Source organism: Eretmochelys imbricata, chromosome 13 (assembly GCF_965152235.1).
Source record: "Eretmochelys imbricata isolate rEreImb1 chromosome 13, rEreImb1.hap1, whole genome shotgun sequence".
In the NCBI taxonomy this organism is placed as follows: domain Eukaryota; kingdom Metazoa; phylum Chordata; order Testudines; family Cheloniidae; genus Eretmochelys; species Eretmochelys imbricata.
Window position 1 is genome coordinate 37,148,772 of NC_135584.1, and position 24,676 is coordinate 37,173,447.

General features: G+C 55.4%; 1 protein-coding gene and 1 pseudogene across 1 annotated transcript; both read left to right on the forward strand.

Moving 5' to 3' along the window:
- Nucleotides 1-569: 569 nt before the first annotated feature.
- LOC144273229 (granzyme B(G,H)-like) lies at nucleotides 570-3,588 on the forward strand (annotated as a pseudogene).
- A 17,533-nt stretch (nucleotides 3,589-21,121) lies between these two features.
- LOC144273629 (mast cell protease 1A-like) lies at nucleotides 21,122-23,908 on the forward strand. Its single transcript, XM_077832300.1, has 5 exons — nucleotides 21,122-21,185; nucleotides 21,511-21,658; nucleotides 22,633-22,768; nucleotides 22,857-23,126; nucleotides 23,723-23,908. Exons 1-5 carry the CDS (start codon nucleotides 21,122-21,124, stop codon nucleotides 23,906-23,908), a joined length of 804 nt encoding a protein of 267 aa, XP_077688426.1.
- The last annotated feature ends 768 nt before the right edge of the window (nucleotides 23,909-24,676 follow it).

A 24,676-nucleotide genomic window follows, 5' to 3' on the forward strand; every position in this document is an offset into this window, starting at 1 on the left:
AACTAGTAGCCGTGGGCACGTCTCACAGCGAGCATGAGGCTTGACAAGTTATCAGCCTTCAGTAGAGCCCTCACACGCCACCCTTCAAGGGTAAATACCAGGGAAGCAGAGCCTTAGGTGTAGTGAGTTTGTCAGGTCTGAGACTGGAGTGGCTTGTAAAGGACAGTGAAGCCGTCACTGGTTGGCACTAACTACCCCTGCCTTTGGGAGGGCAGTGGGGTATAGTGGTTAGAGTGGGGGGGCGTGGTCTGAGAGTCAGGCCTCCTTGGTTCTATCCCTGCCTCTGCAGTGCTGTTTCCCCTCTGGTGTGGCACAGTCAGACCTCCCAGCTATATGGCATCCCACAGGCTGCCACACCACCTTCGCGTGGTCACACACTCAGGTCAGGGCTTCTCAGAAACCCTCCCGCCACAGTTGCTGTGATCGGGGCCGATGGCTGCTCTGCCCAGCCCCACCCTGCTCACGACCTGAGAAAGATCAAAGGGCTACGTTCCCACCCTCCCCACCGACATCAGTCGCTGTCATCCACAGTCTCCACCACAGAGGCACGGGCAGGGAGCTGAGCAAGGATGATGCCAGGTGAGTAAGAGCCCCAGATGTGCGCAGCTGTGAGCTGGCATCCAGATCAATGCTGGATCCTGTGAGACATGTGTCCTCCAAGGTCGTCTCCATCCAGTGGTGCATCATCCATCCAGCGGTGCAGGGACCCAGCCATGCAGTATCCAGCCAGCTGTGTAGGATGTGTGGCTGACACACGGCCTGTCCTTCCCCCCAGCCCGTGTGGTTGGCTGTGGTTGGAAACTGAGACACCTGAGCCCTGCATTTAGATGAGTGTGTGGGTGACCCTGAGGTTTCCTGTCCCCCTGATCTCCCCCCACCCCAAACTGAGTTTATAAAGTCCCCACGTCTGAGGCAGATGTGCCATCTCTGTACTGACTGCAAACATGCAGTTACAGATCTTGCTCCTGCTCCCCACAGCCTTTCTCCTGCTCCCCCAGAACTTGGGCTGCTAAGTATGACTGGACTCAGGGACTCATGGTCTTTGAGGTAAAAGGGGGGTCTCAGGGATTGGGTTCAGTGGTTGGTATCTGAGGCCTGTCACAGTCAGTCCTGTAAAAGGGGTGATCATGGGGTACAATGATTAAGTGGCCACTCTTCATCGGGGAAAGGGGATATGGGTGAAAAATGTACATTTTCATCAACAAAGAGCTTGGGGTACCTGTCTATGGAGTTTCTGTTTCCTCAACCCCAGCTGGAGACGTTTATTGAAGAAGAGAAAGTACTATCAGAAGGGAGAGAAGCTGCCCCAAATGATCTCTCCCTTTCTCTCTACCCATGGCATTCACAACACTGGAAGTACAAAGGGAGCAGCATTGGACTGGGGGAAAGGATCCTGCCTGAAGGAAATTCAGCCAGTAAGATTGTCAGTGCCCATATGGGGGCTACCTGGCCTAATCTGGGGTGACTTTGGCCCCCATTGCCATTATCTTAAGGCAGTGCAATTACTGACCCACTCCCGGTGTGTTTGGCACCGATTCTCCACCCAGCCAGGTCAGAGTTTCAGATTTACCCTTCGGCCCCATGGGGTGTCCAGTCTGGGGGAGAGCTGAGGAGAGGGCAGAGTTCCAGGCCCAGGGATCCCCCAGGGAGAGCATCAGAGGGGGTGGGTTGAGGCTGTGGGTCTCCCCTTCGGGATGGGGAGCTTGGTCCCTGCTCGGCCTAGGGACACAATGGGGCTCTTTGTATGAAACTGGTCTCCCCCCGACTAGGTGAGATCATCGGGGAAAAGAAATTGAAGCCCCACTGCAGACCCTACATGGCCTATCTGGATACATGAGATGAAGATGAGAGTTACTGCTGCAGAGGGTTCCTGGTGACGGAGAACTTTGTGCTGACGGCCGCCCACTGCAATGGAGAGTAAGCGCCTCCGTGCTGGGAATGTCGGGGCAGGTCAGGTGTTACTGGGTGATGGGGGAGTTGGGAGTCCTGGCACTGTCGTAGGTTGCAGGGAAGGAGCAGTTAGTGTGACAGGCTGGGAGAGCAGAGCCCAGGGGTCTGATCTGCTCAGGGGGCGTCGCCGTGTCTCTAGGGGCCTCTGCAAACCATGGTCCAGCTTCAGCACTGGGTAAATCAATGGAGCCACAGCCATTGGCACCAGCTGGGGTCTGGCCCAGTGCCCAGATCAGGACAAGGAGGGGCTCACAGCCCCAGGACAGCTCTGCAGGGCTCTGGGCTGCAGGGAGCTGGGCATAGACCCCCTGTGTGGATCTAGCTGGGGTGCAGGGCAGCTGAGATCCAGGGGCTGGGAGGACAATGGGGAGTGAAGGAACTCAGGGAAACAGCAGAAGGGGCTGGGAGAGACACAGGGTGGGACCCCAACACCACTGGGCAGCGACTTTGTGCCGCAAATGGTACCCTCTAGTGGGGAGAAGCCTCATGTGCTATTCCCCCTCCCTCCCTAAGTCAGCCAGTTCCCAGTCCTGGGGCTGGATCTCAGTGGGCAATGTATACGGTGGTCTTTACGTTTTCCAGGACAGCGGCTGAGTCTGGGATCATGGCCTAAGAGACCCATGCTGCCCTGTCCCGTCCATATCACTGTTCATGTGACAGACTCACATGTGCCCATCCCCTGTCTCACATTCACTCCTGCCCCTGCTGCCTCATGGATTGTTCTTGGCTTTTACAGGGAGATTATTGTCAAGCTGGGAGCCCATAACATAAGACTAGGGGAATGGAAAAGACAAAAGATCCCCATGTGCCACCAGATACCTCACCCGCAGTACAACGAGGAGACCGATGACAATGACATCATGCTGCTGCAGGTACCGCCCCCATCCCATAACCCCCTCCTCCCCCACTGAGACCATGGTTATGGGTTTTGCTGGGTATTGGGGTGTGTCTCTGTGTCCTTGAGTGCGACCTTCATATTGATCTTCATCGGTCTTGTGTCTCAGCTGGCAAAGAGAGCGAAGTTGAATAGATGAGTGAAAACCATCGCCCTGCCCCAAGCCAGCGAGAGAGTAAAGCCTGGGACTGTGTACAGCCTTGCTGGCTGGGGCAGGACTAGGTCAAAGAGTGAATCGACTCTGGCCATGCTCCAGGAGGTGGATGTGGTGGTGATGAAGGATGCCGCATGTCCAAAGAAACGTAATGGGACACATCATGACTATAACGCCTCAACGATCATGTGGGGGGGGGATCCAAAGACTAACAAAAAGTGTGCAAAGGTAAATGTGCTCCTGGCTTCAAGCATCCAATCATTATTATTAATGAGGCTGTTGGTGTTGCAGTCGAGCCTACAAGTGGTTATTGGGGATCAGGCCCCACTGCACTAGGAGCTGTACAAATGAATGGGAAAATAACTGTGGCTTGTTTCATTTCACAGGGTGACTCTGGGGGTCCCCTGGTGTGTGGGAAACAGCCCAGGGCATCGTCTCTTGGGGAGCCCCTGGGGTGTACACAAGTGTCTTCTCCTTCATCCCCTGGATACAGGAGACGATGAGGAGGCTGCAGCCCTGAGCCGCTCCAGGAATCGCTGCACTGGCCAGAGCTGCACCGCTTCTGTCCTTTGGAGAGGCCCAGACATAGGGCCGCTTTGCAGAAGGGCTGCGTCCCCTCAGGCTGAGCCTCCCCCAGCCATCGCTCCGCTCAGGCAGCGCCCATCCCATGAGCATCAATGCAGGGAGCCTAGGGGATTTAGGAACCAGGTTCAAGGCCTGCTCCTGTCAGTTCCCTTGGGAATCCCAACCCTTAGGCTGCCTCTTCACTAGGGAACTAGCTGGTTTATTTCCCACAGGGTAAAGGACACGGGCCAAACCCTGGAGCAGACCCGGCGGTTTGTAGCTCTCACCCATGTCACCCTGTCGAGTGACCGTGTATGGGAGATCCTCATCATTACCCGACCTGCTAAGTCTGTTAAAACTGCAGCCTGCCCTGTCCTCACTGGGCCTTTCCCGTGTGTTAGTTCCCCCTGGGGGGCCACTTCCCATTCCAAACACACCTGTTCCCAGTGTGGACAAGGCCAGTGGGAAGGGAACACAGTGAAGGCTACCCTGAACGGATTGCAGATCAATCCCCGGCGCTGATCGCCTCTTTCCCACCTTCCCTGCCCCACCCTGCCATGCGGCCTGCTGCGTTTCATTCACTGCTACATTGCCAGCAATGAAAAAAAGAAGTGATTCTGGGAGTGAGCGATCAACATGAGCCTCGATATCCAGAGCAGCTGCTGCATCTGCCAGGCCCAGGAGGGAATTTACCCCTATAGGGAAAGGTTGGGCTTGTGGTAAATGCACTGGGCTGGGACCTAGGACACTTGGGTTCAGAGATTTCACGCAGCATGTCATACCCCTGGGGGAATTCTGCGCACAACATTTCGAAATTCTGGATATTTTCTTTGTCAAAATAACAAAATAGAATCACACCGGTTTCAATTATTTTGGTAATTGATTTCAAAATATGTGGCAGTATGTATATCTGTAACAATACAGAGACACACAAATTGTCCCCCAGCAGGAGAGAGTTAAAGCAACCCCTACGACAACCCAATTCCTGTTTCTCTGCCCCCTCCTGCCCAGAGCGGGGTATCCCCCCAGCCCAGACAACCGCACCCCCTCCTGCCAACGCCCAGCTGCGTGGCACCCCCCAGTTCAGACTCCTGCACCCCCTACCCCTGGAGCCCAGCTGTGGGCCCCCCAACCCAGACAACCTCCCCTTTCCCCCCAGAGCCCAGGGATCCAGAGGGGAGACAGCCTGATGCTGGGTACCGGGCTTCTATGGAGTTTCCTGCCTGCTGCTGCCTTCCTCCAGGGCGTGCTGAGAACTGCAGCTGCCGGGAACCCCTCAGCTCCCTCCCCTCCCCCGGGCCGTGTCTTCTTTGTGCAAGCTGGGCTCCGCGGGGTCCAGCGCCTCCTTGTGGAGGCCAGCAGCTGTGCAGCCCATTTCAGGGTGGGGCGGGGCGGGGGGGGGAGAGAATTCTGTGCAAATATAAGCGGGGGAATAGTCCCGCTCTTGTGGGAAACTTTCCTGGCTTCTGCACTACCCCAGTGAAATGGGCTAGTGAAAGGATCTGAGTCCTTGCTCCCACTTCCTTTACCCATTGGCCTCCCTGCCCTTGAGGACTCCCCTTCCACTCTCCTGTCTGGCAGAGTCCTCGTAACCCCAACAAGGCTGGGCCCAGGATTCCTGGGGGGCTCAACCCCCAACCCTGCTGTGGTCACCTAGGACAGGGGCTAGGGTGTCCCCACTCCGGGTACTCTCTCTGCACTGGGCACTTCTCTGACCCACTGACCATTACATACAAGTTAAAGCAAATGCAAGTTATTTAATCAACAATTAATTTTAAAAAGAATAAGAAAAAATGGGAAAGGTTAAAGGAAACACATCAACCCGCTCTGCGGCAGGGAACATCACAAACAGTGTCTCTGGATGTCAGGGCAGTTCACAGTCTGTTCCTTGTACGTCCCAGGCCTCCTGCTCAGGCCCTGGTTGTGCTGCAGGGATGCGCTGGGTTGGACACTTGCTCTGGTGGTGGCCACACGCTCTAAGGCTCTAAGTGGCAGGACCCTTCTTCCCAGCATCGCCCCCGCCCTGTCGGGGTTACGATCCAAGTCTGGCCTGCAGAGCCTCTTAGTTGAGGCGTCTCGCTGTGCTGGGCCCACTGCCCAGGGTCCCCCTCGCTCTCCCCAGCTGCTCACCGCACCCAGCTCCGGACTGCTCCAGCCCCGGCTGCACCACTCGGTCTCTGCACGGCTGCTGCTCTGCCTCCAGCTCCCTGGGCTGCTTCTCTGGTCCCTCTGGCTCTGGCTGCTGCAGCTCTGCTCCCAGGACAGGTCTGCTCTGCAGGCTGCTTCTGAGACTCTGCTCCCAGCACTGACCTGCTTCCTGGGCTGCTTTTCTGGCCCCTCTGGCTCTGGTTGCTGCAGCTCTGCTCCCAGGGCAAGTCTGCTCTCTCTGGGCTGGGCCTCTGGCTTTGGGGCTGCAGCTCTGTCCCCCAGCTCAGCTTGGACCCCTGCTTTCTCCTCAGCTCGACCCCACTCTGTCTGACCCAGGCAAGTCCAGCTCACACAGACGACTGGCCTCCTGACTCCCTGATTAGCCTGCCTGCCCTGTCATTCAGGCTGACCTGGAGCATTGGCCTCTCCCCATTGTTCTTGGGGGCTGTCAGTCTCAGGGTCCTGATTCCCCATCGACCCTTCCCCCTTTTTGGAAATGGGAGCTAGCCAACCAAAACACCCCCACTGAATGTTAGTAAGGGGGCAACAGTCCCCTTACACAAACAACATTAATTTCTGTGCAAATTCAGTATTGGATAATGATACAGAATTCCCACAGGAGTAAGAATGAGGATCTGATGGGTGCCAGGAGGGAATTAACCCATTCAGGGCTGGACGAGACCCTGCTTGCTGGTACAGAGATGCAAAGTGTAAAAGCTGCCTAGGAATCAGCTGTCCTGACACCAGAGGGTCAACTTCTGGGACAAAAGTGGGACAGGTTTGAAACTATTCTAGTGACAAAAAATTGAGCTGCCTCTTGCCATCCTCATCCATCTATCGTGACAAAGTTCCTCCTCTGCCTTGGTGGGTCCTGCGCTTATTGGGGGATTTGCTCACCTCAGGGATTCATGGCAGCCCTCAGGTTGGCCACTTTTGCTAGTGGCTCAAACCTGCTGTTCACTCAGCTAACCTCATCACTGGCCAGCATGGGGAAAAGGAAGGAGAACAATCCCCACAGTCTCTGCTGGTCCACCCAGTGGGTTGGGGGACAGGCTAGAGACCTTCCCCTCTGGTGGGACTCACAGTCTAGGTCAACTCCTCCTGTATCCAATAGGGAGTTGAGGATGGGGGGAACTCGGGCCTGCCCTCTACTCCGGGCTCCAGCCCAGGGCCTTGTGGATCACAGCTGTCTACAGGGTTTCGTGTAACACCTGTTTGACAGCTACAACTCCCTGGGCTACTTCCCCATGGCCTCCTCCCAACACCTTCTGTATCCTCACAGGACCTTCCTCCAGATGCCGGATAGCATTTGTACTCCTCAGTCCTCCATCAACACGCCCTCTCACTCTCAGCTCCTTGCGCACCCCTCACTGACTGAAGTGAAGTCCTTTTTAAACCAGGTGCCCTGATTAGCCTGCCGGTCTTAATTGGTTCCAGCGAGTTCTTGTTTGTTCTGGAACTGCCCCTGTTACCTTTACCCAGGGAAAAGGAACCGGCTTAACCCGGGACTCCTGTCTCTCCCTTCGATCACTCTCCTGTAGCCGCTGGGGATATCAGTTGGCGGCTCCTTCATGGGGCCGTGAGCACGGGCATGTACTTCGCGCGTTTCACCCCTATCCCGGACACCTGCCCCTTTTGCGGCGTGAGGGAAACCCGGGCGCACATATACCTGGAGTGCGCCAGGCTGCAGCCCCTATTCTGGCTCCTCTTAGACAGCTTGTTAAGATTTTGGTTGCACTTTTCCCCTCACTTTCTTATTTATGCACTCCCTATCCGTGGCCCCAGAAAGTCACGGGATCTCCTGGTCAGCCTCCTCCTAGTCCTAGCTAAAATGGCCATCTATAAAACCAGAGTGAGGAGGTTGGCCGATGGAGTCTCCTGTGACTGTGGGGCCTATTTCCGATCCTCGGTCCGTTCACGTATCTGGGCGGTGTCCACTGACTCCCTTGATGCCTTTGAGGAGCAGTGGGCGATGTCCGGGGTTCTCTGCTCGGTGTCCCTGTCCGGTTCCCTTCGTTTGACCCTTTGACCACACTCCTGTCCCTGTTACTTCATTAGTTGTCCCCCGGATTTATTTGGTGCCCAGGTCCTGTGGATCCCCCTCTTAGGCTGGGGGAGGATCCTTTAGCAGTGGGTGGGCTTTGCTCAGGAGGTGGTGGATAAGGGCCTGGCGGTGGGGGGCGTGTTTGTCCCCCTGGAGCAGCTGGAGGAGCTGGGCATCCGTTTGGTCCTGACCTCCGTCCCTCCCTTCCTCCCTAATGCTGCCCTATTACCCTCTACCCTGGGGAAACCCCTCCTCATAGAATCATAGAATCATAGAATATCAGGGTTGGAAGGGACCCCAGAAGGTCATCAAGTCCAACCCCCTGCTCGAAGCAGGACCAATTCCCAGTTAAATCATCCCAGCCAGGGCTTTGTCAAGCCTGACCTTAAAAACCTCTAAGGAAGGAGATTCTACCACCTCCCTAGGTAACGCATTCCAGTGTTTCACCACCCTCTTAGTGAAAAAGTTTTTCCTAATATCCAATCTAAACCTCCCCCACTGCAACTTGGGACCATTACTCCTCGTTCTGTCATCTGCTACCATTGAGAACAGTCTAGAGCCATCCTCTTTGGAACCTCCTTTCAGGTAGTTGAAAGCAGCTATCAAATCCCCCCTCATTCTTCTCTTCTGCAGGCTAAACAATCCCAGCTCCCTCAGCCTCTCCTCATAAGTCATGTGTTCCAGACCCCTAATCATTTTTGTTGTCCTTCACTGGACTCTCTCCAATTTATCCACATCCTTCTTGTAGTGTGGGGCCCAAAACTGGACACAGTACTCCAGATGAGGCCTCACCAATGTCGAATAGAGGGGAACGATCACGTCCCTCGATCTGCTCGCTATGCCCCTACTTATACATCCCCAAATGCCATTGGCTTTCTTGGCAACAAGGGCACACTGCTGACTCATATCCAGCTTCTCGTCCACTGTCACCCCTAGGTCCTTTTCCGCAGAACTGCTGCCTAGCCATTCGGTCCCTAGTCTGTAGCTGTGCATTGGGTTCTTCCGTCCTAAGTGCAGGACCCTGCACTTATCCTTATTGAACCTCATCAGATTTCTTTTGGCCCAATCCTCCAATTTGTCTAGGTCCTTCTGTATCCTATCCCTCCCCTCCAGCATATCTACCACTCCTCCCAGTTTAGTATCGTCCGCAAATTTGCTGAGAGTGCAATCCACACCATCCTCCAGATCATTTATGAAGATATTGAACAAAACCGGCCCCAGGACCGACCCTTGGGGCACTCCACTTGATACCGGCTGCCAACTAGACATGGAGCCATTGATCACTACCCGTTGAGCCCGACAATCTAGCCAGCTTTCTACCCACCTTATAGTGCATTCATACAGCCCATACTTCCTTAACTTGCTGACAAGAATACTCATCATCAGCCCTCTCCCACTGGGCTGAAAAGACCCCGCCCTCCGTCACATCCTCTTGTTCGTACGGCAGGAGTGGTGACCCTGTTCTCCCCTGACCTATGGCTGGAGGTGCTGGGCCGCCTGCTGCACCTCTGGGTCCGCATGGAGTTTGCCCCTTGCTATCTGCCCCATTTGCCCCTTGCAGCCTTTCCCCCCCTCCCTTTGCTTCAGCCCCTCACTAGCTTTAGTTTGTTTTTCTGCCCCACCCGTTTACCTCTGCAGCTTTGTTTGTCCCGTCCCAGCCTCTGAAGCTAGCCCCTAGGTCTCCCTGTCCTGCCTCCAACCTGGTTGTTTCCCTCCCCCTGTAGTCCACCCTGCCCTGATTAGCCCCTCAATCCGTGCACCCATGCTCCACCCCCACACACTTGTGCCCCTCCCATTTTAATTCACCCCGTGTCACTGCGCCCCCTTAATGCTATTATAACCCCCTCCCTAGTGCAGCTAGAGGAGCCAGAATCCTACCCTGGGTTGGAGACCAACCCCCCCCACCCAAGTCTTTGATAGTCCCCCCCCCCGCCCGCATCCAGCCCTCCCCTTCCGGCGCCCTCCTCCCCTGTCTGCAGCCTAGCGGGGAGGAGTGGTCGACCTATTCCCCTTACCCCCTCCCTCTGGTGTTTGTCCTCCCCCCCCACCTCGTCCCCTGCCATAATAAGGTGGGTAGGACCCCTTGGGCAGACCCTGCTGCCCCTCCTCCACCTGCCCCCCATGACCCCCTCTAGCCTATACCTCAACCACCACTGCTGAACCACCTGCTACCGCCCCCACTGGGGCACTGGCAGCAGCGGGCAACGGGGTGACTTCCGTTGCTGCCACGTCCCTCACCCCCTCAGAGGGGGAGCCCCCCCAGCTGGTGGGAAGGGCCAGGACAAAAAGAAGGGGAAGGGCGCTGCCAAAAAGACCAGGTACTCCATGGCAGGGACTGCCCCCACTGCCGCGGCCTTGCCACTGGCCGTGGCATTCCTACCCGCTGCTCCCTCCACCAGCTCTGCAGGTGTCCCTCCCCCAGCCCCCAGGGCATACGCCCAGGTGGCGGTAGCCGCTCCGCCTACCACTACGTCATCTCTCCAGGCCACCATCTCTCTTACCATTCCCAGTGGCCGGGGCCCCTTCCCCACCTTGACCAGGAAGCACGGCATCCATTGCCTCCTGGTGCCCGCCTCGCCCCACCTGGAGACCTACGGCCATCATGGCGACCTCTAAAATATATCGGAAGGTCGGCTTCTTCCTGGAATCGGAGGCCACCACCCAGGAGGTGGTGGAGAACGGCCTGGTGGTGGGTGGGGGTTTTTGTCCCCCTGGAGCCGCGAGAACACATGGGCGTCCCAGTGGTCCTGACCTCCGTACCGCCCTTCCTTCCCAATGCCACCCTACTCCCTTGTCTTTCTACCCTGGGGAAACTGATCTCCATTATCAGCCCCCTCCAGCTGGGCTGCAAAGACCCCGCCCTCCATCACATCCTCTCGTTCTGCCGTCAGGTGCAGCTTCAACTGCCGGTGGCGGCATGTGATGGAGAGGCGCTCAAGGGGTCCTTCTTGGTCCCCTACCAGGGGGCCTGCTACTGGGTGCATTATTCTATGGGGAAGGCCCAGTGCTACCTCTGCCGGGTGATGGGGAACGTCCGGAGGGACTGCCCCTTGGCCTGGCACGGAGGAGCGTCTGGGACCCCCGAGCCCCGGCAGGGCTCCGGCCCCATCATCACTGGCGCCCTAGGCTGCCCAGAGCTTGGAGCCCCCCACCTCTTTTATGATGAGATTACTGGTTCTGTGGATGAAGGGAAAGCAGTGGATGTATTGTTTGACTTTAGCAAAGCTTTTGACACAGTCTCCCACAGTATTCTTGTCAGCAAGTTAAGGAAGTATGGGCTGGATGAATGCACTATAAGGTGGGTAGAAAGCTGGCTAGATTGTCGGGCTCAACGGGTAGTGATCAATGGCTCCATGTCTAGTTGGCAGCCGGTATCAAGTGGAGTGCCCCAAGGGTTGGTCCTGGGGCCGGTTTTGTTCAATATCTTCATAAATGATCTGTAGGATGGTGTGGATTGCACTCTCAGCAAATTTGCGGATGATACTAAACTGGGAGGAGTGGTAGATACGCTGGAGGGGAGGGATAGGATACAGAAGGACCTAGACAAATTGGAGGATTGGGCCAAAAGAAATCTGATGAGGTTCAATAAGGATAAGTGCAGGGTCCTGCACTTAGGATGGAAGAATCCAATGCACCGCTACAGACTAGGGACCGAATGGCTAGGCAGCAGTTCTGCGGAAAAGGACCTAGGGGTGACAGTGGACGAGAAGCTGGATATGAGTCAGCAGTGTGCCCTTGTTGCCAAGAAGGCCAATGGCATTTTGGGATGTATAAGTAGGGGCATAGCGAGCAGATCGAGGGACGTGATCGTTCCCCTCTATTCAACATTGGTGAGGCCTCATCTGGAGTACTGTGTCCAGTTTTGGGCCCCACACTACAAGAAGGATGTGGAGAAATTGGAGAGAGTCCAGCGAAGGGCAACAAAAATGATTAGGGGTCTAGAACACATGACTTATGAGGAGAGGCTGAGGGAGCTGGGATTGTTTAGCCTGCAGAAGAGAAGAATGAGGGGGGATTTGATAGCTGCTTTCAACTACCTGAAAGGGGGTTCCAAAGAGGATGGCTCTAGACTGTTCTCAATGGTAGCAGATGACAGAACGAGGAGTAATGGTCTCAAGTTGCAGTGGGGGAGGTTTAGATTGGATATTAGGAAAAACTTTTTCACTAAGAGGGTGGTGAAACACTGGAATGCGTTACCTAGGGAGGTGGTAGAATCTCCTTCCTTAGAGGTTTTTAAGGTCAGGCTTGACAAAGCCCTGGCTGGGATGATTTAACTGGGAATTGGTCCTGCTTCGAGCAGGGGGTTGGACTAGATGACCTTCAGGGGTCCCTTCCAACCCTGAGATTCTATGATTCTATGATTCCTCCCTCCCAGTCCACCACTGCTCCCATCGGGCCCAAGGGGAACCTCTCCCACTATGCCCCGATGAGCGGGAGAGCCCCGCCTCTGCTGCCTGCAATCTGGCGGGGCCCGTGGAGGAGGGTGCAGCGGGGATACCGCTGGGCATAGGAGGGCCCGCCTGAGGGGAAATCTTCGCTCCCTCAAGCTGCCCCACCATTTCCTCCCTGAGTCCCTGAGCCATTGTCCCTGCCCCCCGACCCGAGCCCTGCTAGCCAGCCCCCAGATGATGCCATGGAGGGCTGGGCCCTAGTACAGGGAAAGCGGAACAAGTGGAAGGCTCGAGCTCTGCTCCTGCCGTCGGATGCGGAGGTCCCCCAGAAGACCAGGAAGCGGGGCACTGATGCCGAGCCTTCTGCCTTGCCCATGGGTGTACTCTATCCACTGGTGCCGGCTGGTGAAGACGTGGCAGCACCAGAGGGTAGCACTGCCCCTCCACTAGAGCCCCTCCTTGTGGAGGCCCCTGATGGAGCCCCTCCTGCCCCTTTGACTCCCGCGGCCCCTGCAAGCCCCAAGGCGAGCGTCGCTTTGGGCGCTGGCGGGGAGAACCCCAGGGTGGTGGGGTGGTGATCTCCCCTCCATTTTCGAAGAAATTGAAGCCCTGGGTCTGACCCCGGTTACCCGGGGGAGGACGACCCTGTGCCAGCGGGCCTCGATCTCAGTGACCTCACTCCAGCCCCGCTTTCCCCATGCTCCCTCCCTCTAACCGTTGCTTCCGCTTCCGCCTCCGAGGGTCCCCTGGACTCTTCCATCCGCCCGGAGGCAGGTGGCATCCCGCTGACGGCTGCCGAGCCCACTGAGGTGACGGCCAGTGCCTCACGGCCGGACCCGAGATACCAGGGGCATCCCTCGGTGGTGTGGGGCAACTGACCTCCTTCCCGGGCAGGGGCCGCACCGAAGATCGTTCATCTCCTGATGCCGTGGCTGTCACACCCTCCATAGAGCCTGAGCCCAGCATCATGGAGGCCCCCCTTCCCACCCCCCAGACCTCTGTGCCAGATCGAGAGGGACCACCTCCCAGCAGCCTGGCTCCTGGGGCCCAGGATCCTGCCTCTGCCCCCTCCCCAACCCTTTTCCTGACCCATGCCCTGCCCCTGCTCCTGACACCTGCCCTGCTCCACCTCCCATGACACCATTGCCGCTCCTGGGGCTGTCTCCTTCCCTTTCCCAGAGGATGGCCCCCAGGTAGCGGCCTTCATGTTCCCCTGTCCCAACCCACTCAGGGCTGCTATCTTCCCTCCACCGCCCCCCATTGAGCCGGGATCTGAGGCGGGCCATGTGGCACCAGCCTATCAGGCGCCACATTGGGGATCCGCTCCTTGCCTGCCCATTTCAGTGGGCCTTGGGGCTGTGCTGGGAGCCCCTCTGGAGGAAGGCTGCGGGCCAGTGACCCCGGACCCCATATGCTGAGAGAAGAGTGGTGGGAGTTTCTTGAAGACATCCGTGGCTCCCGTAACGAGGTGCAGCTCGCTCTCCAGCGATGGGGGGATTTCCATTAAATCCTCTGGGCCGCGAGCGCCCTTATGTGGGAGGGTAAAAGGACCGGGAAGCAGGCTGCCACGGCCTACCAGCGGGTCCGTGGCTTCCGTGACTCCTTACTCACCTACGGGGTAGGTCACGGTTTGCTGTGCAGCCCAATGGGGACCGTGGGTGTCCCTGCCGGTGAGGATACCCTGCAGCCCTCCTCATGGCACTCATCATCTTTGCAACATTGAACACCCGGGGCTGCAGGATGGGTCTCCGCAGGTGCCAGGTGCTCTCCTTCCTTCGGGAGGGGGGATACTCTGTGGTTTTCCTGCAGGAGACCCAAATGAATCTGGCCGCCGAAGACAGCTGGCGGCTGGAATGGGGGGACAGGGTCTACTTTAGCCATCTCACAGTTATGAGAGATGTATGGCTGGAGTGGCGACCCTGTTCCCCCCCACCTACGGCCGGAGGTGCTGGGGGTCGCCGAGGCTGGGCCGGGCTGCCTGCTGCATCTCTGGGTCAGCATGGAGGGGATCGTGGTCAATCTCGTTAACGTCTATGCCCCAATCACTCTCCTGTAGCCCTCTGGCCTGGAGGGAGGAAGGAGGGAGAGGGCTGCTCCTCTGCTGCTGGGGCTGCTGCTAGGCCCTAAGCTCTCGCTGCTGCTGCTGCTCCAACTGCTCCCCTGTCTGGGCCAGACACCGCCCCCCCTTCTCTGCTACCTGGTTGCTGGCTGGCTGGTGAACCCCTCACCCCTGGTTGCTACTGCTAGTCCTGATGCAGCCCCTTGGGGGGTGCTGCTGGCCCGCTCCCCACAGGAGAGGAATGAGAGACCCCTGCTCCATCCCCAGGCGCTGCTGTGGACACCATCACTGCCACAACCACCACCTAAGAGGGGTCCTTTCTGCCTGCCTGGCCACCGGATTGCCACCTGGAATTGCTGGAGTCAACCTCATTAATGTTTATGCCCCGACATCGGGCCCAGAGCGGCTGCGTTTCTATCAGCCGGCGTCCGCCTTCCTTAGCTCCTTGGATCCCCGTGAGTGCCTGGTCCTGGGCGGGGACTTTAATACCACCCTCAAGGAGTGGGACCACTCGGGGACGTCCGCCTTTGTCAACGTTCCTTCCCCACTCTGAACTCTAGGGTACAGATGTGGGGACCTGCATGAAAACCTCCTAAGCTTACTCTTACCAGCTTAGGTTAAAACTTCCCCAAGGTACAAACTATTTTACCCTTGGACTTCCACTGCCACCACCAAACTTTATCTGCGTTCCTGAAAAAACGTAGTTTGGAAACGTCTTTCCCCCCAAAATCCTCCCAACCCTTGCACCCCACTTCCTGGGGAAGGTTTGGTAAAACTCCTCACCAATTTGCATAGGTGACCACAGACCCAAACCCTTGGATCTTAGAACAATGAAAAAAACATTCAGTTTCCTTACAAGAAGACTTTTAATAGAAGTAAAAAAGAATCATCTCTGTAAAATCAGGATGGTAAATACCTTACAGGGTAATTAGATTCAAAACATAGAGAATCCCTCTAGGCAAAACCTTAAGTTACAAAAAAGACACACAGACAGGAAATTCGTTCTATTCAGCATAGCTATTTTCTCAGCCATTTCAAGAAATCATAATCAAACACATACCTAGCTAGATTACTTACTAAGTTCTAAGACTCCATTCCTGTTCTGTCCCCGGCAAAAGCATCACACAGACAGACCCAGACCCTTTGTTTTTCTCCCTCCTCCCAGCTTTTGAAAGTATCTTGTCTCCTCATTGGTCATTTTGGTCAGGTGCCAGCGAGGTTGCCTTTAGCTTCTTAACCCTTTACAGGTGAGAGGATTTTTCCTCTGGCCAGGAGGGATTTTAAAGGGGTTTACTCTTCCCTTTATATTTATGACAGCCTTCCTCGGCTTCTTGGATCCTCGTGAGTGCCTGGTCCTGGGTGGGGACTTTAACACCACCCTCAAGGAGTGGGACCGCTCGGGGACCGAGCAGTGCCCGGCCGCTGTGGACGTCCTCCGGGAGATTATCGAACATCACTCCTTGGTGGACGTCTGGTGCGACCGGACGACATCTTGACGTTTACTTTTGTCCGGGTGGAGGCCTATCAGTTGCGCCACTCCCAGTTGTACCGCATCTACTTGTCACGCTTCCACCTTTCACCGGCCCACTCCTCCAGCATCCTGCCGGCCCCGTTTTCGGATCACCATCTAGGCACCGTGACGGCCTCCCTCTGCGCAGAGAGGCCGGGGGCAGCCTATTGGCACTTCAACAACAGCTTGTTGGAGGATGTGGGCTTCATGGCGTCCTTCCGGGAGCTCTGGCTGGCCTGGCGAGGGCACTGGCATGCCTTTCCCTCAGCATGGTGGTGGTGGGACGTGGGGAAGGTGTGCACCCAGCTTTTCTGTCCTGACTACACCCGGGGCACCAGCCGACAGAGGTATGTGGTGATAGAGCAGTTGGAATGGGAGGTCTTAGAGCTGGAGAGGGGTCTGGCTGTCAGCCCCGAGGATCCATCCCTCTGCGGAGCATGCTGGGAGAAGGGGGAGGAGCTCCAAGCCCTGGAGGACCATCGGGCGCAGAGTGCCTTTGTTCGATCCCGCATCTGCCTCCTTCGGGAGATGGATCGCAGCTCCTGCTTCTTCTACGCCCTGGAGAAAAAGAGGGGGCCAAGAAGTATATCACCTATCTCCTAGCAGAGGATAGCACCCCCCTCCCGGATCTGGCGGAGATGTGCTGGAGGGCCAGGGCCTTCTACGCAGATCTTTTCTCCCCAGATCCGACTGATCCTGACGCTTGCAAAGTGCTCTGGGATGGACTCCCGCTGGTGAGCGTGGGCGACCGAGACCGGCTAGAGCTGCCTCTCACTCTGGCTGAGTTCTCGGAAGCCCTCCACCACATGCCCACCAATAAATCTCTGGGCATGGATGGGCTGACTGTGGAGTTCTACCGCATGTTCTGGGATGTCCTCAGCCCGGACCTCGTCACTGCCTGGTCCGAGACCTTGCAGAGAGAGGTCCTCCCTCTCTCATGCAGGCGAGTCATGCTCGCCTTATTGCCGAAGAAGCAGGACCTCTGCGACTTATGGTATTGGCATCCCATCTCGCTCCTCAGCATGGACTACAAAGTTGTAGCCAAGGCCATCTCGCTGTGGCTGGAGTCCGTGCTGGCGGATGTGGTCCACCCAGACCAGACCTACACTGTCCCAGGCCGTACCATCTTTGATAACATCTATCTGGTCCGGGATCTCCTGGAGCTTGGGTGTAGGGATGGTCCGTCGTTCGCCCTCCTGTCCTTGGATCAGGAGAAGGTGTTCAACAGGGTGGATCACGGGTATCTCCTGGGCACTCTGCGAGCGTTAGGCTTCGGACCACTGAATGAGCAGATCTCCTCTTGGAGCCCCTGCTACACAATCCCCAGCTACGTGTGCAGGTGGCGGAGTCCCCCTCAGTGCACCAGAGGTTGGTCCTGGCAGAAGTTACCAGAGTTGGAGACCTCCTGAACTATGACCGGGGAGACTGGCTGGATCCCCTGACGCTCGCTCTGCGCATGTGGCTCTCCAGACCTCGCACTCTCCAGAGTGTACTTCAGGAGGTGAGGGCCGCTTTACTGCCCGCTGCTCGGGCCTACTTCAACGGGGTCCTGCGAGAGGGCACACCCTGCCCACTTGGTTTCCAGGTCCTGTGGACCCGCCCCCCCTCTTATGCTGGGGGTGGGGAGGGAATCCTTTAGCAGTGGTTCCCAGTACTATCACTCTCCTGTAGCCATCTGGCCCGACCCTGTCACACTATCTATCCCCATCCATCCACTCCATCCATTGATTAATCCTATCCTGATTTATCTATCTCTCTAGCCAATCCCCATCTATCTATCTATCTATCTATCTATCTATCTATCTATCTATCTAATCCCAATTCATCTATATCCCCATCTATCTATCTGTTTCCATCCATATATCTGTCTATCAATTCACACCCCTATCCATCTATCCCCATCTATCTATCCATCCCAATTCATCTATCTTTCCAGCCCCTTCCCCATCTATCTATCCCCATCCCCATCTATCTATCAATAACACAGTTTTTCTAATCCGTTAATCATTCTCATGGCTCTTCTTTGAACCCTCTCCAATTTTTCAACATCCTCTTTGATTTGTGGGCCCCAGAACTGGATACAGGATTCCAGCAGCAGTTGGCATCAGTGCCACATACAGAGGTAAAATAATTTCTCTGCTCCTGCTCTAGATTCCCCTGTTTATGCATCACAAGATCGCATTAGCCCTTCAGGCCACAGTGTTGCATTGGGAGCTCTTGTTCAGCTGACTATTCACCAAGACCCCAAAAACTTTTTCCAGGTCACTTCTTCCCAGGATAGAGTCCCTCAGCCTATGAGTATCACCTGTAATTTTTCTTCCTACATTAATACATTTACGTTTAGCCATATTAAAACACTTATTATTTTCTTGCACCCAGTTTACCAAGAAATCCAGATGGCTCTTTATCAATGACCTGTCCTCTTCATTATTTATCACTCCCCCAATTTTTGTGTCATCTGCAAACTTTATCAGTGGGGATTTTATGTTTTCTTCCATGTCACTAAATAAAGTTAAATAGCACAGGGTCAAGAACAGATCCCTGCAGGACCTCACTAGAAACACTCCTTCAATGACAATTCCCATTTACAATTACATCTAGAGACCTGACAGTGAGCCAGCTTTTTATCCATTTAACTTGTGCCATCCTTATTGTATATCCTTCTAGTTTTCCATCAAAATGTACGGTACCAAGTTAAACACCTTACAAAAGTCTATGTGTATAAATCAACACTATCACCTTCACCAGGGGCTCTTTACATTATCTTCCTTTAGTTCCTTATTAATTGAGTCCCATAACAGCCACTCTGTCTTCCTTGGGATTGATATCAGACTGACAGGCCTATAACTACCTGGGTCGTCCTGGTCACACTTTTTAAATATTGACTCAGCATTAGCTTTCTTGCAGGCTTCTGGAACTTCCCCAGTGCTCTATGACTTCTTGAAAATTTGCTGCCCCAAAGAGCATCCAATGCAAACAGAGACATTCTTCTCATTGTACAGATGGGGAAACTGAGACCAAGGGAGATTGTTTCAAAACCTGCCTAAGGGGTTTGGGTGCCCATCAGTGATCCATGAAAATCCTTGCCTACTGGGATCCTGGGCACAGCTGGGAAGAGGTCCCAAATTTCTTGGGTCCCTAATGTCTAACCTCCTTGCTGCAGATTAAGCCCATTACTTCTTGATCTGCCTTCAGTGGACATGGAGAACAATTGATCCTCATCCTCTTTATAACAGCCCTTCACATATTTGAAGACTGTTATCAGGTCCCACCACCGCTTGGCATCTCTGAGAGGCAATACTTCTCCACTTGCAAGCACAGAGTCTGAGTGTAGAAAAGAAACTTTTAATGAAAGGAGGGAAGTGACCTGACATTAATTAGGGAAAATTCCACAAGCAGGATTCAGAATCATAAAACTGTGAGCAGGACGCCCTAGCCCCGTGGGTGTGAGGCAGCGTCTCCTGCCTCATGTTCTTGAGTTCTACAACCAGAAGTTCCATTTCTGTGCCCCTCTCTGCTCCTCACCACACCCCACTCACAGGGATTGTCATTGGTTGGTGAGGACCCAGGGTTCAGAGGTGCATCTGTGTGAGTTCACCGCCCACCCGGGGAAGAAGGTTCCTTGCTTGCTCCACCATCTGAGTGCTGGATCTGGCTGGCTGCCCTGCCAGCCACTGTTCCGCTCCACTGGCCGCTTCACCAGTTCCCGCCACCCACCCTCACTGGCCGCTTGCTCGCCGCTCCCACCAGCCCCCTTCTCGCTGGTCACCTTCTGCTGCCACTTGCCTCTCTGCTGTCACCTCTGCAGCTCAGTCTCTTGAGATTCCACCCAACTCTTAGTGATTGTCAGCTCTTAATGGGGGAACCTGAAGCAAGCTGGGCAGAAACGCTGTCCCACCACAAGTGATTTCAACTCTTGAGAGCACTTAACAAAACAAAAGACTCCTAATGGAGCCTATTTAGCTCTATCTTTGAAGAGCGGGAAGGAACAGGTTAAATTATACCAGGGACCCTTAGGCAGAAGCCACATCTTCTGGCAGGGACACCTGTCCCCACCCCCTCTGACTTTCACAGGGGTCTGGCATTTGAGCCCCTGGCTTAGTGAGTTCCTTTCAGCTGAGGGTGACCCCCTCAATTGGGCCAGGCTAAGCACAGTTCTGCTCCCTTTCCTCATACAATAAAGATAACAACACTGATAACAACACTTCACTACCCCTGCATTCAGTACTAAAATTATTTGAAACCCAACACCAGCCAAAGATGATCACTTTGAACAACACAGCTTCTGTCTGCCGGATACCTAGGAAGAGTAGGTGTGTTCATCTACATACAGTTTGCCCCTGAAGTCTCCCCCTGTCCCAGCTAGCTGTCAAGGGTGAGCTCATTCAGACCCTGCTTACACAGGTATCAAAGGTAGGCTGACCCACTTCACTCCAGTGGGTCCCTAGACACCCACCACAGTGCCCCCATCCCAACAGTCTATCATTCCCTGGGTCCTCTTTGTTCCTCTTTTTAAAGATAAGTTCTATGTTCGCTCTTCTCCAGTCCCCTGGGACCTCACCTGTCCGCCAGAGGTTCTTGAAGATAATTGCTAACAGTTCTGAGGTTGCTTCAGCTAGTTCCTTAAGTACCCTAGGAGGAATGACATCAGGTGCTGCTAAGTTGAATACATCTAACTTATCTAGATGTTCTTTAACCTGTTCTTACCCTATTTTCGCTTGTGTTCCTTCCCCCTTGCTAATATTTATTGCATAGAGTATTTGGTCTAGTAGTTACAGCAGGGGGCTAGGAGCCAGGACTCCTGGGTTCTATTCCTGGCTCTGCTGTGTCATTGCCCCTCTGCTGCTGTACAGTCATAGCTCCCAGCTGTAGCATTTCACAGAGCCTGCCGCATCCCCTTTGCATGAAACCCGCCTGTACGGTTGCTGTTATTGGGGTTGATGGCTGGTCTGCCCAGCCCCAGCCTGCTCACGGCTGGGCCACTGTGAGAAAGATCAAAGGGCCGTGTTCTCACCCACCACTGAGGTCAGTCAGTGTCAGCCACAGAGACACAGGCAGGGAGCTGAGCAAGGGTGGGGCCAGGTGAGTAAGAGCCCCAGATGCGCCCAGCTGTGAGCTGGCACTCAGAGAAGCCCTGGATCCTGATAGACCCGTCCCCAAGGGGGTCTTCTCCGTCCAGTGGTGCATCATCCAGCTGTGCTGGGACCCATCTGCCGGGTTGATGCACGGCCTGTCCTCCCCCCCAGCCCGTGTGGTTGGTGCGGCTGGAAACTGAGACGCGTGAGCCCCACATGCAGATGAGTGTGTGAGCAACCTTGAGGTTTCCTCCCTTTTATCTTTCCCCAGCTGAGTCTATAAAGCCACCAGGCCTGAGGCCAATGCACCGTCCCTGCACTGACTCTGAACATGCAGCTCCAGATCTTGCTCCTGCTCCCCATGACCTTTTTCCTGTCCCCCGGTGCTCATACTGGTGAGTACGGCTGGGATCGGGGGGCCCTGGAGCTTTGGGAGCTTTGGGGGGGTCTAAGGGATGGGGGCACTGTGGTTGGTGTCTAGGGACCTGCTGGAGTGAAGTGGGGGGGTTCTCAACATCTGGATCGATGCAGAGCTGGACAGCAGTTGCTGGGGCTGCATCCAATGGACCTCAGTCCCGATGGATGCCAGGTGAGGGTTGGGCAGCTTGGCACATCTGGGGAGTGGGGTTGCCAGCACTGTGGGTGACAAGGCCGCTTCTGTTGGAGTTTTCCATCTGCGCCTGCTCTAATCTATCCCCTCATCTCTCCCCGGGGTTCCAGGGGAGATCATCGGCGGCCAGGAAGCCAAGCCGCATTCCCGCCCCTACATGGCCTATCTCAAGAGAAAAACCTGCACAGGTGAAGAGATGTGTGGGGGGTTCCTGGTGCGGGAGGATTTTGTGCTGACAGCTGCCCACTGCGGCGATGGGTAAGAACCTGTGTCTGCGCCCCAGTGTCTCCCCCAACCCGGGACCCAGCTGTGCAGAGCCCCAACTGTGCAGGGATCCAACTGCGCAGCACGCTGAGACGTGCAGGGATTTAGTTGTGCAGCATCCATCCAGCTGTGCAGAAGTCCAGCTGTGCAGAAACCCAGCCATGCAGGAATCCAGATGTTCAGCATCCCCAGCTGTAGAGGGATCCAGCTATGCGGGGATCCAGCCATGCAGCACCCCCACTTGTGCAGAGATCCAGCCATGCAGCATCCATTGGGCTGTGCAGGGCTCCTTTTGTGCAGGGATCCAGCGGTGCAGCACCCTCAGCTGTGCAGGGATCCAGCTGTGCAGGGATCCAGTCATGCAGCATCCCCCACTGTGCAGGGATCAAGCTGTGCAGCATCCATCCAGCTGTGCAGCGATCCAGTTGTGCAGCAGCCCCACCCCCCCTTACTTTAATGTTTTTCTGTGTGAAAGGCAAACAGAAGACTAACAACCTTCAGACCAATAACTGGATCATTCATAGTCTATTGACACATTACAATTTATTTAATTTGTTCGATATCAGTTAAGTCGTTATTTAATATCTGCATCATGGTGGTATTTGGGGAAAGGTCTCCGGCCTGTGTTCTCCAGGGGGCCAGATTAGACAATCGTATGGTCCCTCCTGGCCTTGGAACCTAGGAAACTTGAGGAGCTGACTGAGATCAGGGCCCCCAGTGTGCTGGGCACTGCACAGACCCCGACCGAGTTCAGGCCCCCCATTGTGCTAGGCACTGCACAGACCCCGAGCGAGATGGGTGACCTAAGAGAAAGAGACAGATTACAGTTTTTACAGGGGAGCAACCCCATGCTGAGCTCCACCCCACTCCCTGCAGCACGGCACTCCCTACTGAGCCCCCCATCTTACCCACTGCAGCACTGCCTCCAAGGACCTCCAGATCTAGCCCAATCTCTGTCTGGCTTCCAGGGACATCACCGTGCTCCTTGGAGCCCACAACGTCCTTCGGAAAGAGAAGACCCAGCAACGAGTCTCTGTGCTGCAGAAGATCCCCCATCCCAGATACAACAAGATGAGCATCGAGAATGACCTGATGCTGCTGCAGGTACCTCCCCCTGCAGCTCCCAGCACCCACCCTGGCCTGGCTCCCACCCAGGCAGTGCGCTGACCCCTCTGCCCTCCCCCTATTGCAGCTGGCGGAGCCGGCGGAGCTGGACGATGCCGTATACACCATCCCGCTGCCCCAGGCTGGCCGCACTGTGGATCCGGGGTCCGTGTGCAGCGTGGCAGGATGGGGCAAGACCAACCACGATGCTAAGCTAACCACCAACATCCTCCAAGAGGTGGAGCTGGAGGTGATGTCAGATGAGACCTGCCAGAAGGACACGAAGCTCCGATACTACTACAAGCCCTCGAAGATGATGTGTGTGGGGAACCCTAATGAGGACAAGGCCACATTCTCGGTAAACGCCCAGTCCCTGGCGGGCGGCTGCGCTGGGAGCTTCCCCGGGAGGCCAAGGGAGTTAGGGGATCAGTTAGGGTGACCTTCAGTGGGCAACACTGAGACTGGGGTCTGTCTATCTGCCTGTCTGTCCATCCCCATACACTATCTATCTATCTATCTATCTATCTATCTATCTATCTATCTATCTATCTATTCATGCCCTGAATATAGAGAAGGAAACACCGTGAAGGTGGGAAGGTTTCTATCATGTGGATGCTGAGCTGTTCGTAGAGCCGGAGAGATGACGGCCAGTGGAGACCATCATACCATCTCCTCTGCCCCCACTCCCACACAGTGCGGGCCAGAGCACCCAGCCCAAGGGATCTGAATGACATTGCCTGGGAATTGGCCATTTGAATCCCTTTAGTGGCTGGGCCAGCATCAGGCTCGGAGACGCTGCTGCCAAGGCCTGGGCTGGATTCTCTATCTGTTTATCTAGCTAGCTAGGTGGGGCAAGTGGGGGACTGCAATCCCTGCTATAGAACAGTTCAAAAAGGACAGGTGAATGCTGTGCTTTGAGCTCATATTTACCCTCTACCTGCTTTGATTTCTCAGGGCGACTCCGGGGGCCCCCTGGTGTGTGACGGGACAGCCCAGGGCATCGTCTCCTTTGGCAAAAAAGACGGGTCCCCTCCGAGGGTGTTCACTAGGGTCTCCGCGTACGTCCCCTGGATCAAGAAAACAATGAGGGGTCTCAGCAGCCCAGGGTCCCACGCTGAAAGCCCTGCATCCCTTCATTGAAGGGGGCAGAGGTGGGTTTGGGGAGTTTTCTGAGTACGAAGGAGTCCTCCCAACCCAGAATGGTGGTGCCAAGCCCAGCGGGTGCTTGAATAAAAGCCCAGCTTTTTACTCCCCCCACGTAATAAAATCCTACCTGAGAAGAGACTCTTTGGGGAATCATTGTCTGGCTGTACTTTGGCGTCCCCTGAGGGTGAGTGCCCTGCACTGCTGTCCCGGATGCCTGGGTCCCATCCCATCTCCCAGTCTCTACCTCCCAGCATATGCTAACTCAGGGAGCCCCCTAGGGGTGAGTACCCTGCTGTCCCAGACACCTGGGTGCCAGTCTCTGTAGAGCATTTGCCTTGCACCATCCGTAGCACCTCTCCTGCCTGACTCCCTGCCACCAATTTTAAAAGGCAGGACCCAATTTTATCCCCCTGCCTTTCCACTCCGCTCCCTCCCCCCACCCACACACACATGAAGGTTCACGAAGGGCAGCATTGACTTGGCCTCAGGCACATGCCTCGCAGGACAAGCTGGAGCTGGGTGTGATGAATGTGGGACTAGTCGTCATATTTTTATGATGCCTGGTCATGCCTCAGTTTCCCCTCTGTGCTTTGCATTGCTGGGCATGGAGGTTAAAGGGTTAAAAAGCTGCTCTTGGAATAGAGCAGAAGACAGGAGGTGCTGGGATATGTCATCATCTGGGGGGTGGCGTGAATGTGTCATTAACAACTAGCTGAACCCGACCCAGATTGTTGGAGGAGCTGGAAAGCCAATGGGAGTTCC